General features: G+C 38.5%; 1 protein-coding gene across 5 annotated transcripts in view; it reads right to left on the bottom strand.

Annotated features, from left to right (window-relative positions):
- LOC144029272 (oxysterol-binding protein-related protein 7-like) overlaps positions 1-18909 on the bottom strand; it is a 39722-nt gene that overhangs the window by 4023 nt on the left and 16790 nt on the right. For 2 of the 5 annotated variants that reach the window (XM_077535708.1, XM_077535710.1), the window contains exons 9-20: positions 15823-15964; positions 15080-15198; positions 13511-13600; positions 13111-13252; positions 12592-12725; positions 5169-5261; positions 3004-3181; positions 2193-2264; positions 1634-1848; positions 697-834; positions 550-613; positions 395-473 (exon numbers count right to left, since the gene is read on the bottom strand). In XM_077535708.1, the coding sequence (XP_077391834.1) occupies positions 395-473; positions 550-613; positions 697-834; positions 1634-1848; positions 2193-2264; positions 3004-3181; positions 5169-5261; positions 12592-12725; positions 13111-13252; positions 13511-13600; positions 15080-15198; positions 15823-15964 (1466 nt within the window). The remainder of the gene's footprint in view (positions 1-394; positions 474-549; positions 614-696; positions 835-1633; positions 1849-2192; positions 2265-3003; positions 3182-5168; positions 5262-12591; positions 12726-13110; positions 13253-13510; positions 13601-15079; positions 15199-15822; positions 15965-18909) is intronic. The other 3 variants (XM_077535711.1, XM_077535712.1, XM_077535713.1) reach the window with 3 other exon arrangements.

Raw genomic sequence — 18909 nt, 5'->3', positions numbered from 1 at the left:
TCCACTATAAAGCAATGCACTTTCACATCCTAATGTCGCTCCCTTGTTCCAGTTTGTGCACTCACTGTGCTGCCTATCTGTAACTTCCTCCTTTGCCCTTCTGCTTCATGTTGACATCCAGACGTGCCACACATCTTAACCAATCACATCCGGCTTTAACAGGAAATAAAAACGACGAGAAAACAAGAAATTGGCTCGTATCATTCTCTTCAAAGAACCAGCTGTAAGGACAGGATCATTCAGAGCAGACGCGTCTACACAACAAACAGCACATAGCCGTTAGCTCTGTGAATGTTAAATTTTAAAACAAGGCACAGTGCAGTACCACTTTGTGTGGCTGTTATCCAATTACCAAATAGCAAGGAAGTTTGCTCTCTTCCTGACTTTTACTCACCTGGGTAAGGTAACATTGACAGGTCCACTAGAGAGGATCTCCACTGACTTCCCCCAAAACTTATTCTTCCATCTTTGATCTAGAAAACAAATGCTAACTGATTGCATGCCATTACAGCCAAGACAGAAATATACACTGGCCACACGCTTCATTACCTTGCCAGAAGGTGAAGTTTTCTGACTCTGCATGGCAGGCAGAGATGGGAGGATGATGGCTAACCTGAACACAACAAAGCAGTAGATATGTTCCAAAAACAATGCCCAGAAGTGGTATAATCTCACCTATTAGAATAGGAAGGTTACCTGCTCACTGACATAGCGGAAGCCTCTGTCTTCTCTGTGATTCTCATACGTTTCTCCAAGAACAGGATTGAAGGGTTTGTAGCGATACCTCCATGACGCCCAGGCATATCCAGAAATAGAAAATGCTGCAACATATACCTGGTTGCCCAGGGTAAAAGGCCATTTTAAAACTGTGGCAGATGTGGATCAGGGATCAAATTTATTTTATTTTATTTTTTAAAAAAAACAACAACAACAAAACAAAATAAAACAAAAAAAAACTGATCAACATTCAGTACACCTTTTACACGAGCAACGGAGGAAACGAGAGAGAGAGAGAGAGAAAAAAATCCAAAATGTGAAAAAATTATGGGGGTGGGGTAGGGGTGTTGGGGAACAAAAACAAAAAAATCTGCAAATATGTGAATCCATAGGTGCCAAACTGCAAATATGCAGGGGTCGAGTGTAATTTTTCAGTTGCAATATGACCACTCACCCCTAGATGGCAGACATGGCTTAGTCACATTGACACTGATCTTGTACTGCCCAGTACTAGAGTGTGAGTAGGCCTAATAATTTGTTGTGGATTTGGAATTATAATTACAATTAATGATATGCAGGACAAACATAGCACCTCAATAATATAAAATTTTTGAGTGTGTTGGTTTTTGTGAACAAAAAAATGCGCAACATATGTTCTTGCACTTAGTGTTGATTTCTTATTCTACAGTTATGTGTCGTCCTTGAATGGTCATCGAGAAATGTGTTATCAAAATGAAATGCATTAAGAGAACGCGTTTCATTCATATGCTTGTATTTTGACCACATATAAAGTAGCATTTTGTTATACATCTAGTTAGGAAGTGTGTGGCCACCCAGTAGTACTGATGAAAAATAGTGCCCCCCTCCAGCATTTAATTGGCCCATCCTTGATTTAGATTATGGGTTCCAGACTCACCATACGCTCATAGGGATCATCAGTACGATTAGCAACGTCAAGCAGGTCAGAGTACTCCAGCTCTTCTGACACTCTCTGCAGCAAAGACAGAGGCTCATTGAGAGCCACAGGCATGGAGACCCTCGAAAGGTCCTTGCCAATGTTGTTGTACAGGATGGTCATGATGCCAATGTGGCTGTTGTCCGTTCCGGGGGCAGGGATGCAAGTGCGACGACCTGCATCATAGTGACACAATACTCAAAGTTTTTTTGTTTTAAATCAAAACATTGCAAAACAAATACTACTCTCAAGATGAATCTTTTATAGGGCTCAACAGTAAAATGACACCAAGTCCTGTGATGGACAATCCCTATCTTTGTAAGCAAAACTTCAAACGATTTCATTTCCCAGTACTTTAAACAGTGGATACAGTAAACGGACAACAGTTAACGGCAGTGGCAATGCTTTCCCTTGCTTTAGGGGCATTGAACAACAAGTTAAATGAGTCAGGGCAATTGTGGGTCTTTAGGTAGATTGGTGTTATTCCACTAATGTGACAGAGAACTAGCAACAATGATACCTGTGTCAGACATCGGGGTGGGTTTGTCAGTTGCATTCCTTAGACTGGCTCTGTATTTGAGGTTGGCACTGGCTGAAGGAGACAAAAGTTGAAAAATATTTAAGTTTGAAGTATTTTTGCTCATTCATATGATCTTTTGGATTTTCTGACTGCTCTCTTGGATCAAATAAATTGATTCCCTGTCTGTTGATGTGATAAACAACAGCCATGAGGGGAAATGATAATTTCATGCTAAATAATTTTCAGTAGCAACATTTATTAAAGAGTGTACTGCAGACTGTGATGGTTTGGTTTTTGTCTCAATACTGTACATGTTACTTCCTATTCACGAGGAGCTGAGTTTCTGACAAATGCCCAAATCCCACTGAGGGGCAAATGATTGTGAGTGTTGGGGAAGGTAGCAAATGTGCACTACAGTCAGGGTTTGTTCAAGTTCTCCAGACGTTAACTTGGAGTTTTCATTGTTTTACCGAAATTTTGAACTGTTCAAAACTTCGTTTGGTGCAGAAAATCCAAGTTTTGTGACTCCAAATTGGTGTAGAGTAGTCATGTTTTCTAATCAGTCAGATGGTGACATTATGGAGCTGCTACTTGAGTACTTTTCAAAGGCCGGTGATCCATATTTTACTGATTACATGATCACAAACAGAAAGTGCAGTGAATAACATTAGGACAGTGGTGTTGTAATGTACGCGTCAACCAGGGGATTGACACACCTGCATTCACACAAACTAAAGAGCGAAGACAGGAGGCACTGTATGTGTATAAATTATTGGCATTATTTCCTTCGGAAAGATTTGGAAGCACTCACCATGTCCTTCGTCAGGCTCGGATGTGCTCGTGGTGGTTATGTCACTCAGTCCTGATTCATCCGAAGCCTCTGCTTCAGAGGAGGTGTCACATAGGATCACTTCACTGGCATCAAAATACTCGGCCATGGAATCAGCCACTGAGGGTGCACGTTGACTGTGACTAAAAGATGGTGTCCTCTGCCCAGAAGAGAAAGACAAAAGGAGATTTTGAGAACTGCATTTACAAATACAGTGTTGGATATTATACAGGAATATTGAAACGACTATTTAAAAAAACCCTAAAATAAATAACATGGGAGAAAACATGAACATCATCATTTGCAGGACATTAAGTGTTTGATTGCATCATAGGGAAGGAATCATTCTAACATGTACAGTTATGGTATCGGTCATGAGTAACAGATGGTCAATTATAACCAGGTGTGCATGCGTATTGAAAATGTGAAGACACCTGATTCAAGTGTGTCACTGCATTTAAGAGCTAAGAATTTTCCTGGCAGCTGGAGAAGTGTTGTTCAAGAACAACTCATTCAAACTTTCAATTCTAATTCAATCTGCCGAGTGAATATATTGAATGCAGTCACTTGTCAGTTCAGATGAGCGTTGTTGGCTCTCAGGGGAGCGCAAGCTGCTTCTTACAGTGCAGCTTCATGAAGGTGTGGAGAGACGGAATCTATTGTGGTGTTGTTTGGAACAGGAGCGAGTGGAAAATAAAAGCATGCTTCTTCTTTCACTTTGTACCAAATGCCACCGAGACGCAAGACAAATTCAAGTGTGCAATAAGTGGAACACTAACAAGTTGTTGATGTTAACTTCCTAGTTTGTCATTTAGAATTTTGCAAAACTAATGAAACGTGCCAACTTGACAGCAGAAAACCAAGGTGATCCTGCTATGTTTATGTGATGCAAAAACTACCTAAGGTGTTTGTTTTTTTTGGGGTTTTTTTCAACCACAATTGCATCAGTTACTCCAGTAAGCTCCTCTTGTGAAAATATGTTTCTCTGGACTTAAACTGATCAAACAACACCAGAAAAAACCATGTCAGCCAGCCACTTGAGCAGCTTACAGTACTCAATAGAGTCTCAGAGGGCAAAATCCATCAATATGGAGATTTGTTCCCCCATCACTCAATTTGCCACTCAGCATGGAAACAGGAGACACATGCTGTTGGAAATAGGCATATAGTGTAAGATCTGTAAATACTAACAAAAAGGTAAACACCAATATTCCAAAGTGTGTAACTTTTAGACAGCCCTATTCAGCGTCTTACAGAAAAGATACCATAACTTTAAAATGAACTATATTCTATTTTTGCATTTCAAAACTTCCCTTTAGTTGAGGCTCTCCAGATTCATTGGACAGACAAGAAAATATAAAGGCTTTTCCATTTACTTTTATGCATTTTTCCTTTAAGATGTGCTTTAACTGGCAAGTATTTACTAACCAATGTAGCCAAATTAATTAATTTGGTAAATTTTAAATTATTAAACATTGTAAATCAATTTGAGTGCCAAATTTTTGACATACATAATTATTGCACATTCCACTTTGTACAACTGTGTTCTGAGCAGCAACCTTTAAACCATGTTTATTTTGTTAGAGCTATTTAATTAGGTAAAGTCTACGTAAACAATGTTAATACATGTAAATAATATTAGTGTGGACTACATTTAATTAATAATAAAGGATAGGGCCCCTCAAAAATATTCAATCTTGGAATTGCCACTGCCAAGTGGGGCTATTGGGTCGGGGGGCAACAACTGGTGCTTCTTTGAGAACCAGAACCAAATTGCTATGTGCACCTCTGATTATAAAACTACATACTGTACATACACATAACCAGCTGATTGTGAGAGCTGAGTACCACTGTAAACTATATGCAGTTTAAGACAAGATACTCAGTATCAATTCCCTGAAAAAGGATTAGTGATGTGCGAGGAGGAGAAATGGTAGAAAAATTAGACTTGTACTTTATAAATACACTGTATACAGGTCCGTAAAAAGTTTGAAAGTCGGGCATGACATTTTTCCCTTTATTATCCCTGACATGACATATTCTCTTTATTATAGAGGACAAAAGAATGGATTAATGACACGAGTATAGCAGAAATAAAATTACAAACTGTCCTTCAGACACATGCATAACTCCAGCAGTGTACACACCTGGTCTGCTTGGACAGTGCAGAAGGATTCCTCAGTAGATTCCGAGGACAAGGAAAGTGAATGGACTTTGGTCAGATGAGATTGTATGTCAGACTAACACACAAGAACAGTCCCGACACATGAGAGAGAAAGAGAGAAAGAGATGAGGAGGAAAAAAGTTAATCTAGAGATGAAAAAATGTCTTTCCTGCTTGCAACACATTAATAAGACCATTGTGTGCTGTATTGTAATGAGTATTCATAACTAATAGTGTTCCCCTATTCAATGTAGGAGTCAGTCCAGTCCTATCTAGTAAATATTAACTATACATTAAAACAATTAAAATAAAATCTATTTGCCCTACTCCTTCATTTTTTTTTGCACAGTTTACTCTAATTTTAATAATCAGCAAACAAATCAAAATATGAGACTAAGTAAACAAATATATATATATATATATATATATATATATATATATATATATATATATATATATATATTTTTTTTTTTTAATGGTGATTTTGCTCATTAAGGGGGAATAAAAAACACTATTCAAAGCTTCAATGGTCTTGTAAAAGTACTTGACCCATTTGTTATAAGGTGGATTACTGTAGCTCTGGCTAATCACACAGCTGAGTTCATTTTCACTGACCACACGCAAGCTTTATTAGCTCCAGATGTCTTCAATCAAGAAATCACTTATAAAGAATCTGATCAAATTAACTTTGTCAAAAGATCTGAAAAAAGATCAACAGAATGCTATGAGCCAAATAAATACAACAATAGTTGCAATTTTTTTTTTTTTTTTTAAATCAATCTGGTAAAGTAATTCCAAAAGTTTTAGGCCTCCAGTGAGCCAGCCGCACGTTTAGAAAAGCATGGAATAGTGGTGAACCTTCCCAGGATTGGCCAGCCTCCAGAAATTACCGCAAGAGCAGAGTGAAGACTCATCCAGGAGGTCACAAAAAGACCCACAACAACATCTATCACAGAGTTCTAAGGTGAAAAGCACTGCTGCCCAAAAATAATAATAATAATTTAAAAAAAAAAAAAAAACTTTTGGAGTGACGCAGTCAAAGTCCGGACTTGAATATGCATGACCATAAAAAAGGCAGTTCATGGTCAAAAACCCTGTAGGGTTGCCGAAATAAAGCAATTCAGCAAACAAGAGTGGACCAAAATATTTCGAGAGTTGCTAAACACTCATTGCCAGTTACAGTAACCACTATTTCAGTTGTTGCTGAGGTTGACCAGACGGTTAGGGGGACAGTTAAGGTTTCACGGAGTATTATTATTTTTTTTCCCCCTCAATAAAATCATTTTAAAAACTGCATTTTGTCTACTTGAACTTTCTTTGTCTCATAGTTATGTTTATTTGATGATCTTGAACATTAAAGTAGGGTTAAATAAAAAAATGAGAATAGAGCAAATATTTTTTCATGGCACTATACAGTACCATCAGAATAAACATTTCTCAACAGCTACCCAAAACAAGCTGAACTTGTCGTGATCAATGGAAAACACCTTTACAATTATCAATACACAATATATGTATAAACATATTTAGACATAATATAATTATGTATAAATATTCTAGGCCACTTAAAGCGCGATTGGCGTGCTGTAGTGTGCTGCTCCCAGTAATCTTGAAAGGTTTAACCGTGACATTAAGTGATGGAATGTTAAACGTGTACCAGAGTTTATGCTTGACTTTTTTTTTTCTCCCCCTGACAGCTAAATGGGCTGTAAATCTTCATGGCTGTCAGTCACAGTTATTATTTAACAAGCAACATCCCAACAATATGCAACAATCAAAGTCTTGGAATAAAAACCAGTTGCTGGTCCAAAAACAACCAAGCATAAACTCTGGCATGAAAGAAATACCACCAGCAAGCCCAGAAGAAACCTTGTGGAAAATCTGACAGGAGGGGGGGAAGAGAAAACATCTGAATATAACCACAAATAACTGCTCTCTCTGTGCTTTTTGTGATCAAAGAATTTAGTGCTTGACCAGGTTGCAGAAAAAAAAAAAAAAAAAAAAACATGACTGGTAGGCTTACCTCCATGCAAAAGAAAAAAAAACAGGCCAAACTAGCTTAGCAGTTTCATGCTGCACCTCAATAGCGCAGACCAACTGATGGAAAGGGTTGGGCCTTTTTTTTTTTTTGGTGCGTACATGCAGATAGTGTATCAACTTCAGATGTGTAAGAATATTAGTTTATTTCTTTAACATTTTTGGGCCACAAATAGGGATGTCACGATAAGGGCAATATCGTGATATTGTGATCATATTAAAACAGCCACAACATCGTCGTCGTCATGTTCACAATATTTAAAAGGAACACATCTGTTAAAAAAAAAAAAGTCAGGTTGATTTCCATTTGTGCAGTTCTAGCACCCTCTAGTGGCTTGTTTATTAGTGCAATTTAATTTTCATTAGGGATGTTTTGGCCTTCTATGTTTAAAATCTATGCTAATTGTCAGATGAAGGGGAACCTAATTTGCTTGTGAAGCGATCAATGTATGCTTGCATTAGCAAGTAAGTGCCTCAATATTGTTATTAGAGATTGCAGGTGGTTTATATGCACTGCCGTTATGTACAAAAGCACAATATTGTGCTTTTTTTTAGTGTGAGCTCTCATTTTTACAATATTGTGATCTTTTTTAACTCATTCACTGCCATTGACGGAAAAAGACGTCAAATGATGCATTTTTGCTGGGCTGGCAGTGAATGTGTTCAATAACGCCAACCCCCCCACAATATCGTGATAATTATCGTATCGTGACCTTCATATCGTGATATCATATCGTGGATGTTTGGATATCGTTACATCCCTAGCCACAAAGCCACACACATTTTCATAGGACAACACAAGAAATTATACTTTGCTACATGGCTAAGTATTCAGTATACAATTTATTCCTGAAAATATACAGGCCTCTCAAAATAACTTGGCCATTACGTCTAAACAGCTGGCAACAAAAGTGAGGACACCTTTCAGTGGAAACAGTCCAAATTTTGTCCAACATGTCAACATTTTGTGTGGCCATCATATTTTCCAGTCACGCCTTAACTCTTGAGCATGGACTTCACCAGAGCTACACGGATTGCCACTGGAACCCGCTATCGCTCTTCCAGGATGACATCACGGAGCTGGTGGATGTTGGAGACCTTGTGGCAGGGTTTAGGACTGAAGACATGCATGCATATTTGACCAGGGCTTCTTTAGCAAAGCATTGGTCATCTTGGATGTGTTTGGGGTTGTTACATTGGAATGCTTCCCAAGTTTCCAAAGGAAGGGGAATGCTCTGCCTCTATGTCACAGTCAATATTTGCATCCATGGTTCTCTCAACAAATTGAAGCTCCCCAATGACAACAGCCCTCACGCAGCCCCAGACCATGACACTCACGCCACCATACTTGACTGTAGGCAAGACAAACTTGTCTTTGTACTACTCATCGCTTTGCCACCATACATGCTTGATAACACCTGAATCAAAGATGATTGTCTCATCACATCACAGGACATGGTTCCAATAATCCATGTTTTTAATCTGCTTGTCTTCAGCAAACTTTCAAAGGCTTTTTTTGACCAACATCGTTAGAAAAGGCTTCCTTATGAAACAGCAGTGCCATACAGATGAATTTGGTGCAGTGTGTTGCCTATGGTCTGAGCACAGATGCTGACCCCACTCAATCTCTGTAGCAAAGCTAGCAGTATTCATACAACCAATTTCCAAAGACAATCACAGAATAACAGTAAACCTGCATTCACCTAAAAACTAATTAAAATAATGATTTTCAACCTACATTCAATTGAATACATTAATGCAAAGACCAGATATTCAATGTGGAAACTGATAAACTTTTTTCTTTTTTTTTCAAATATTGACTCATTTTGAATTTGATGCATCACGTTCCAAAAAGGCTGGGACAGAGGCATGTTTCCCTCTGAGTTACATAACTTTTCCATTTAACAACACTCACATACCATGCAAGTTACTTGCTGTGGTGACTGACAGGGACTAAGCCGAAAGTCAAACAACAACACTACGCCTTCAGGAACCGATGACAAAAAAAAAAAAAAAAAAAAAAAAAAAAAAAAAAAAAAAAGGAACCGATGACAAGATCTGTGGGAGGAGTTAGAATTATTTTTTATTTTTTTAAATGCACAACTTTAACTCAACAGCTCAGAGTCTTTGTTGTATTTTACACTTCACAGTGAGCCACACGTTGGGAGACAGGCCTGGACTGCTGGCAGTTCAGTCTAGTACTTAAACTCCTCCTAGCCACAGTGTTGTAACACGTGAAGAATATGGCTTGGAATTGTCTTGCTTTAAATTGGAGAAATATGGATCACTGGGAACGGCTAAAACGAGGGGTGTCCAAACTTTTTCCTTGGAGAATAATCGAAGGATGCTAGGGCCATTTTGAAATTGTCTGACTTTATTAAACACACTAAAACTAATAAGTCGATTAATACTGTACTATAGTTTAGCTAGTTATTTTTAAACAGGACAGCTTGGGAATTTTCTTGATTTTGGGGTGGCCCGCACCCCTATATCCCACAAGAATAGAGCCGCCCAATCTCTGAACCAATCTCCACATTCAGAATCAAAAGGAAGAGTAGTTGGTAATAAAATGACAAATTTTAAATCACTCGAAGATCTTAGTTAATTATTAATGTGACGTGTTCACAAATTAGACCTTGACACAGACAACGGAACATTGAGGAAAATAGTTTTGCTTCTGGAACTGAAATATGCGACTTAATTAAATTACAAAGAGAAATATTTCTGTTTTAGATGATTTAAATAGTTTCTTTGCATATCTAGAAAAACAGGCTGTGTCACAAGTAATTTTTTGTATATGATGAGGGCCGCAAATGGCCCCCGGGCTATAGTTTGGACACCCCTGGCTTAAACAGAACCAACACAATACGCAAGAATGTCTGAAAATTTCTGTGATGATTTGGTGTTACTTGTGGTGTCCATGAGGGGTCAGTGCAGGGAACCGAGTTGTTTAACTTTTACATAAATGATCTATTCAATACATCTAAATTATTTAATTTAATTATTAACAAAGTTGTGAGTACAGTAAACAGCTTAAAAAAACAAACAAATGGATCATAAATGAATTCTGTAATGTGAATAAATAAAAAAAATTGCTATATGGTAACAATAAAAGTAACACATAATTGATAATACATATACAGTAGATGATGTAAGAATGTATATTACACTTTATAGCCATACAAGTAATTGCTAAGTTAGCGTGGAAGGTCCACATTAGGCATAGCAAAAGCCTCTCAATCTTGATAAAAAGAAAAGGAATTCCTAGATCATGATGCTCTCAGAACATTATACTGTTCCTTAGTCCTCCCTTGTCTCGCCTATTGTGTCCAAGTATGGGGAAATGTTTCCGTTTATTTTGGACTTGCCGTACTTGTGGTATGAGTGTGTGGAAATTTTACACTACTAGGAAACGTTTTTGTGCGTCTATATGTGGGGTAAAACAGTCCGGATCTCTTCCCCACAAGCAATACCAAAGCAACCATAGTTTGAAAGTATCTTATAAACATTTGATCTGGCCACAGTAGAAGAGAAGTGGGGCTCAGCGTTAATCACTCGACCATTATGTACTTGGCTCAATCTTGGCATTGTTTGCATACATTTGGTTTTGGTTACCATGTTGGTATGCACTTGTTTAGCATATTAGTATCACTTTCATGACTATTTTTGATATGTAATTATTGTTGAATTAAACTGTACTGTACTCTAAATTATGCAGACCATCATTTAGTCTATATGTAATCTACATCTTTTTTTCCTAATTGTTTACTGTTATTTAGCCTATGTTAGGACTTTGTACAGATGTAACTTTACCATCAGGGAAGAAAACTAGTATGCTATAGGATATAAATGTGAAATGGGGGTGGGATTTAATGTTTTCTTCTTCGCACTCCTTTTTTGATAAGTACATTTAGAGCCTGTTTCGTTGTGCCAAACTGTAAATGATTGTGTTTTTTTCTGATTTTTTTTTTAAATGCCATGATCAATTTTTTTTTAATTTGGCTTCTTGTATGAGATGCATGAGATGTTTTGCTTTGTTCTGCTAAAAATAAACGAATGAATGAAGGTTTTCACTTTGCATAGTAAATTTTTTGTTTCGGTCCTCAAACACTGACCTCCAGAAAACTTGCTTTCTTGCAAATTTTGCTTATTTTATTGTTTTTATCTTGTTATCTTATTTGATAAGCATTCCACACAGTTCAATAGCTCACCGTATAATTTCATGGTGGGAGATAGCGGCATACTGTCACATGCGTTGTGTTACATGAACGTATGTTAAATATTCATGAATGAAAAAAGCTATCTAGTTTTAAACTCGATAAATTGTGTTTTTCATTCAGTGTGTTTCCAAAGGGGTCGCCATTGTAGTGTGACGTCACATGACTAACATGTAGCCCGTCGGTGAAGTCGGGGACTTGCCACCCCCCACCAAAAGTCTGACTTCCGACCATCCTTGAATGCAGCATTAGTACTAAACTATTGTAGTCTGTGTATCAATTACAAAAAAATGCCGCTGAGTAGCCTATATTAAAGACACCTTATGACTAAGGCTGAAAAATTCTCATGATTGGGTGTGACTGCAAACTGGACTAGGTGTGACCTGTGGGCCACAAGACTGACACACAAAATCACCCGTTGAAGAACAGCAAGTTGTGCGAACTTGCACTGAAACATTGAAAAGCTGGACATGTGCATTGGAAAGTTTAGAACAGGTCAAATTTCGTGAATATCAGGAATATCAGCAATGAAGCACTCAATTCTGAGACAAATGGATTGAAAGCATTACATTGTAAAAGGAGAGAGTTAAGCTCGTGGAAGCATTGTCAAAATTGGTAACCCACACTCAGCAACAGTCTCCCGTGACAAACATCTGGTCGATTTTGTCGGTGATTGCTCATGGTCTCAGTTCATGGCTCTCCTTGCAGACCTTGGCCTCCCACCATGTCCTTTATTGGACCCACATCCCATTTTCCTGAACTGCTGCAGAAGATGACTAATTGTGTCCCGCTTGGAGGATTTCTTCCCAGAAAGTCAATCATGAATTGTCGCAGAGTGTGGGTTAGCGGTTTTGATGCAAAATATGCTTCCACAACCTTCACTCGTTCTTCCACAGTGCATTCGATCCATTAGGGCGAGAATTGAGTGCTTTGTTCATGACATCCCTGAAAATGGGGGCAAAAAACAAACAAAAACAAAAAAATAACTAAACTTAATTTGAAAATTGTAAGAATAAAAAAAAAAAAAAAAACGTTTTAAAAAGTTGTAACATTTAATTATGTGCTTGGATATATGTGCGTGTGTATAGTTACGCGTCTGCATGCACACTTCAAACAACATTAACTGAATAAGGTTTGTGTGGGTCAATATTACCTCTGACAGTGTGCTGCAAAGCGTAGCGAGCTGTTCTGAGGTGTCCTGCCTCAAATCTGGGCCAGTCCAAGCCTGTCGAAGTCGTTCTCTCTCCAAGGTCAAAACTTCATGTACAGACTTGAGAGAAGTAAAAACTGCAAAATACAATTCCTCTTGATCAAAAAATAGCAACAGCTTAACAGTTAAAATAGCAGATTCTGGCAAAAAATATTTCAAATCTGAAACTACTTATTGAATGCTACTCGCAACTGAGAAACCTGTGTCAAAAAGGACAGTGCAGTTGTATTCATTGCATGGAACACACATTTATTTATTTTAACAATCCTTTTCGAAACCTTCACGGCGCATTTGATGTGCGAGGGTGTACCTCAACATTTGAAAACAAAATCAATCAACAACATAGCGTCATTTGATCATTTAGCAAGTAATTTAAAATAAAAAAATAAAAAAAATCATGGTATTTAACATTTCTGGTAAAAGAAATGAAGTCTGAGAAATTCAACAGGAACAGACACATACCCCTCTGCGAAACTATACAGATATCCTGGTGAAGTTTTTTGGCTTCCGGTGAGTTGACTTGAGGATTGGACAGCTGTGAATACACATAGTCTGGGATTGATTGAACAGATCTGAAGTTGGTACCAAGTTGGTTGGAAGTGAACTGGAGCAAACAGAGTCAAAGACAGCAAAAAGATAGAGAGATGAATGCAGTTATTTTTCTTATCTTATTCATGCATGACTGATTTCTGTTTCATGTACAGCACTTTGTATGAAGCAATGCTTGTTTTGAAGTGCTTTATGAATAAAGTTGAGTTGTACTTTCAATTGGAAGATCGCTTGTGTTTCTTTCCCATGATTTTCTTAAATGTAGAACTTATTACACAGCAGATAAAGAAAATAAACAGTGTTCAAAACTTACCATTCCTCCCATAGCTTCCACACGGGATAAGGTCCTGGAGTGACCAAAATGTCTTCCATTCCTCTTCTTGGGTTTCTCCAAGGAAAGATTCTAGGTGTATTTAAAAAATAAAAATAAATAAAACTTAAGACTCAAGTTGAATATTTAAATTAGTCAGAGCATCACAGGTTTATAAGATATTTTTATCAGGATAACAGATGATAACCTCCATAAAACAGTCATTAAAATAAACTAATCGTGAGTTATTTTTAATATAAATTGTTAAAAACACAGTACAGTTCTGTTTTAGGGCTAGATCAAATATTCCCTCGATGAAACATACTGGAGGAACTGGTGGTGGCGAGTGTGGGTGGAGTTACTAGAAAGAGCTGGCAAACGATTACATTTTTAAAATCAGTAATTAAAACTTTTTGCCTGCCAAATTTAATGAGCACCTGTTGTGTGTTAATTGTTTCGACATTTAATGTTATGAGGAACGTCCAACTTTTTTTTTTTTTAATCCATCTGGGCCCATTGGTTCTCAGGCAGCTTGTGCAGTAGCCGCCTCACACATGCCTTGCTTGTTGGCAGTACGGTCAAGCCGTCCATATATGCTCTGATGGGCGAGAGACCAAGACCTGGCTTGACCTTCTGTCCTATTACCCACCAGGAGGCTTGGATTATGGTCTCCATAGCCATCGTAAAGACTAGCGGTGAAATAGGGATAATGGCAGGATGCACTCTCTCTAACAGTTGTCATGCTGTGGTGTATTCACCGGTTGTTCGATTTGACTAGGCCAGTGATTGCTTCTGGGATGTTGAAAAAGTTGAAAGCAGTTCAGAGGAGGTTGTGAGGAACTGCTCCAAAGGCATTGGCAAGGTTCAGGAACACAACAGGTAGGTAGCCAGTCTGTGCCACTACACTGAAGATTTCCCCTTGAACGTTCAGCAGGCTGATATTCACAGAGTTCTTTTCTTTGGGGATTGGATGCCTCCTGCTCTGCGCCACGCAACTGGCATTGCGTGGTTCCGCCAGTGCTGATGTCAGTCCTGTTCTGGGGAATGTACTGGTGGAATGTCAGGTAGAAGAGCTGGCTGCCCATTCCACTGGCTGTCAGAGTGGTTCTTGTTGAGGTGAGTTTCGAGATCACCTTTGGAGGTTAGTTCCTGGAGTAGGTGTTGTAGTCTCAAGTATATTGATCATCTTTCTCATTTGTGCCATTCCTGGGTCAGTTGCAGTGTAGTCTGAAGATGATACATCATCTTCTCCCCCCCCCCCCACACTTTATCCTGTTTGCACTCTCACCAGGGGGTCCTGTCTCGCGTCTAAGGTTTCACAAGGAGGCCGGTGGAAAATTACCAGCTTGGGGAGAAATTTTGTCAGGAATCATTTAAAAGTCCCTTTGGTGAAAAATGATCAAATTAATTTGATCCCATTTTTGACAAATTTCTAAGGTCAAGATTCAATAAATTTGAACACGGGCAGCATCAACAGACACCCACAGCTTACAACTGTTAATCATGTGCCTTAATGAAATGTTCCACTGTATATAAAAGAATTGCATCAATACTTTATATAAGTGGACTCACCTGCATGCTGATGCGCTTCTCCAGGTCTGTGTCTGTGATCGGCAATCCTCCTTCTAACCAATGGAGACGCTGGATGAGAAGGGCCAGTTCTGTCAGGTCAGCCTGACAACGAGTCAAGTCTGACGGAAAAAGGATTCATTTTATAAGATCAACCTTAGTCCCTATGTAAATATTTTGTTTGCAAATCAATTTGAAAGATTTTTGTGACTGCATTCATTTTGACTTTTGGTCATTTAAAATGACATTTCTCTTGGGTTTGAAGGTTTTGTAACATGAAACTTCAATGATTGGTAAAAATAACTTGGAATTTTCTCTAACCCACTCAAGGGCAAAATTATACAAAATCTCAAATACTCCCACAGTTAGATGATGTCCCTTTCATCTTAGCAAAATTAGCTTCAGCCATTATTTTGTCTCGAAATGTGTTCATTCCCAGAACTGGTAAAGTTAGATTTTTTTTTTTTAACGTTACCCGACACAGTCTACCACAAACCCCCACCGCCGATGTATAAAATGGCATTCTATTCTATTTTATTTAAACAACAAACCAACAATAAGTGCAGGTCCCATTTTGTGTATTTATTCCACATAAAAATATATGGGGGGAGAGCGCAAGTGTGAGACAGTGGGTGTGAGTGACAGTGAGGCAAAGAGTGAATACAACAAACAAAATCATTTTTTAGATACATTTTCATATATTTGTGTCATGGGTATACTGTAAAGCTTAAACAGCTGCTTCTCACCATTGGAAGTTGCATCAATTTCATTGGTCTGCTGCAGCCAGGCTGATACCTTGTTGGTCACGCCTGGATGGGAGGAAATAGTTGGGGAGGAGCTTTCCATCTCTGTTTGGAACATTGACGCAGAGCTGGCAAAGGTGGGCAACTAAAAAAAATAAATAACTATCAATCTCAGTTGTGGTGTGATTTTGTTAGATAAGTTGGTAAAAATGCATTGAAAGGCGACTGACGGACATAACTTGTTAAAAAGAAAAACGCGATTTACACTTCCATATATTATCTTGTGTAAAAATTCAAAAAACTGAAAATTCACCATGGCATGCAAAGTTCTTTGCATATATCAATGCATGTTTAATCAAATGACGCAACAATGATATAAAATGATCATAACTTATAAACACTGTATAAATGATTAAAATAAATAAATATATACATACATAAATAAAATAGGGTCTGACAGTAATGGTGGTCCGCTGTCCCAGGGCCACCACGTGACTGTAGGGGCCACCCAAATTTCACTGATGCAAGCTTAACCAGACCACCAGCCCAAATTTAATATATGTGATGAAATTATCACACTTGCTTTTTAAATATCTAATATTTAACACTGAGTTTTATCCACTAAAATTGAAAAATCACCTTTGCACTTTTTACCCCCACTGTGCACACCTGTATTCCATGATCTCCATTAAATGTCACTTTGGCCCAAGTCTGCCTGCTTCACCATTTCATCCACAAGTAGACCTACTTGTAGTTCATTAACCCCATCAAGTCTGTTTTAAATTACAATATATACTAGAGCAATGGTGGGAAAACTCTGTCCTCAAGGGCCGGAGTCCTGCAGGTTTTGGATGTTTCCCTTCTCCAACAGTTGGTATATGATCATCTCATCAGCAAGCTCTGCATAAGCCTGATAACGATCCTATTGATTGGAATCAGCTTGTGTTGGAAGAGGAAAACCTCCAAAAACTGCAGGACTCCATCCCTCGAGGACCGAGTTTGCCCACCCCTGTACTAGAGAGTGCAAAGTGAGGATATTTTGTAAATGACTGTCTTGATCACCTACTCGTACTACTTGCATGTATTTTGGTCACCAAGATTACAGTCTTCATCAAATTGTAGGCAGAAATGTATAATTATGAATTTTGTTAGGTATCATTTTAATCCCATTGTTTAGAGTATATGTGGAGAGTGGCGAGTGTGGATATGTTTTTAAGCAGCTGCCTTGATCGCCCATACTTACGTGCATTTTGGCCGCTAAAACTACATGCGTTACCATTTCATCCATAGGTAGGCCAGCAACTATAATTGTGCATTTTGTGAATCGACGTGGAATTATTGCACCTCAAAACCATCACTTTTCGGGATACAAAAAAAAAAATAAAAATAAAAAAAAAATTGCAACTTTGTTCAACCATTAACAATGCCTGATCAAAGAAAGCAAGCCATTTTCAACATGATTGATCAATAATGCATAAAAATAAAACGCACATGGAGACTGGCCAATCTCATAGATTTTTTTTTTTTTTTATATTATCTTCACCGAATTGTCAAATAGGAGGCATGAGCCCAACTCCAGGGATATAGAGGGCTATGCCGGTTCTGCAGGGCCCCCATAATTTGGTTCATGGTGGTCCTGTCAAAAAGGCTTAATGTCAGGCTGTTCAATCAAAATTTATAAATTGAGGTTTCTCTGTATTTTTTTTTCCACAAATTCCAGCCTGGCCAACCCATAAGGCCTACTGTTGCCAGTCAGTGATTTGCATCTTCTGGTGTAGCCGTTAGTTCATGACGTCATCTGCAATGTGGATACTGATCTCTTCATGTTGCTGATGTTACTAACAGTTTTTGGGACTCTTGTACAGCTCTCCCGTTTGCCATCAAACAGCTGCATTTTTCCTTGATCTATCTTAACACCCGATAATAGGTACAGTACACCAAAGGCTTCTTTCTTATTCAGGCCACTCCAAAATGTTTGTATTGGCTATGGTCATTTGTGCTCTACGAAAGATTGACTTTCCATATTCTCTCAGAGAGACAATTCCACATTTGACTCTGAGACAGCTCTCTGGCTTTCATGTTGGTTACACATCTAGCAAATATATACTGTAAATGTTCACAAGAAAAAAAAAAAAAATGAGCAAAGGTTTTTAGCACCATTTATTGTTTAATTAACCAATCTAATAGAAAACACCTAGGCAACAAAACAAAAGTTCCGAATGTAACTACGGTTCTATGAGTCCCGAACGACCGCCAGTAGGCAGAGCTTAAAAGCACGGAAATCCCCCACGTGGATGTGTCACTCGAGTAATAATCCAAAAATGGGGCATGTACACCATAGTTCCGGATGAAATCATCCCCATGTATAAAATGGGACGGGAACCGGAACACATTCTCTCAGAACCTTCTTGCGCAAAACACACGAGGGCTAAGTAGTGTGGCGCAACAATTTAGGAAAGGATACGAAAAGACCTTAGCTTCCCTGGTAGGGTACTTCTGTGCCCTGCCATGTCGTGGTTTGCCTGTGCGTCTGTGTGTACGATCAAGGGGGGTCTTTTTCTTTTCTTTTCTTTTCTTTTTGTTGTAATATGTATGTTTTAATTGTTCAGCACTTTGAGTTGCATTTGAATGTATGAAAGGTGCTATATAAATAAAGTTTGATTTGATGCTCTCTTCAACACAGTAAAAGGCACCCACAGTAGCGAAAGCATTGGTTACGATATCGCAAGCCAGAAGAGGGTCGAGGCACGACCCCCCTTATCTATGAGGTGCTGAAATGGAAGGAATCTCCCGAGTACATCAAAAAAAAAAAAAAAGAAAAGAAAATACAATCACACATCGCCGTTCCAGCCAAGGGGGGCGGACACCCGCAGCCCTGATTGAAAATTTCCCAGGCCACCAGCGACGGGCGAGAACAGCAGTGAGTGAACCCGGTTCCCGTCCCATTTTATACATGGGGATGATGTCATCCGGAACTATGGTGTACATGTCCCTTTTTTGGGATTATTACTCCAGTGACGCATGTGCGTGGGGGATTTCCGTGCTTTTAAGCACCGCCTACTGGTGGTCGAGAGGGACAAAATAGAACAC

The sequence above is a fragment of the Festucalex cinctus genome, chromosome 1 (assembly GCF_051991245.1).
Source record: "Festucalex cinctus isolate MCC-2025b chromosome 1, RoL_Fcin_1.0, whole genome shotgun sequence".
Taxonomy (NCBI): Eukaryota; Metazoa; Chordata; class Actinopteri; order Syngnathiformes; family Syngnathidae; genus Festucalex; species Festucalex cinctus.
The sequence above is the reverse complement of the archived record's forward strand: the minus strand, read 5'-3'. Positions and strand labels throughout refer to the sequence as shown.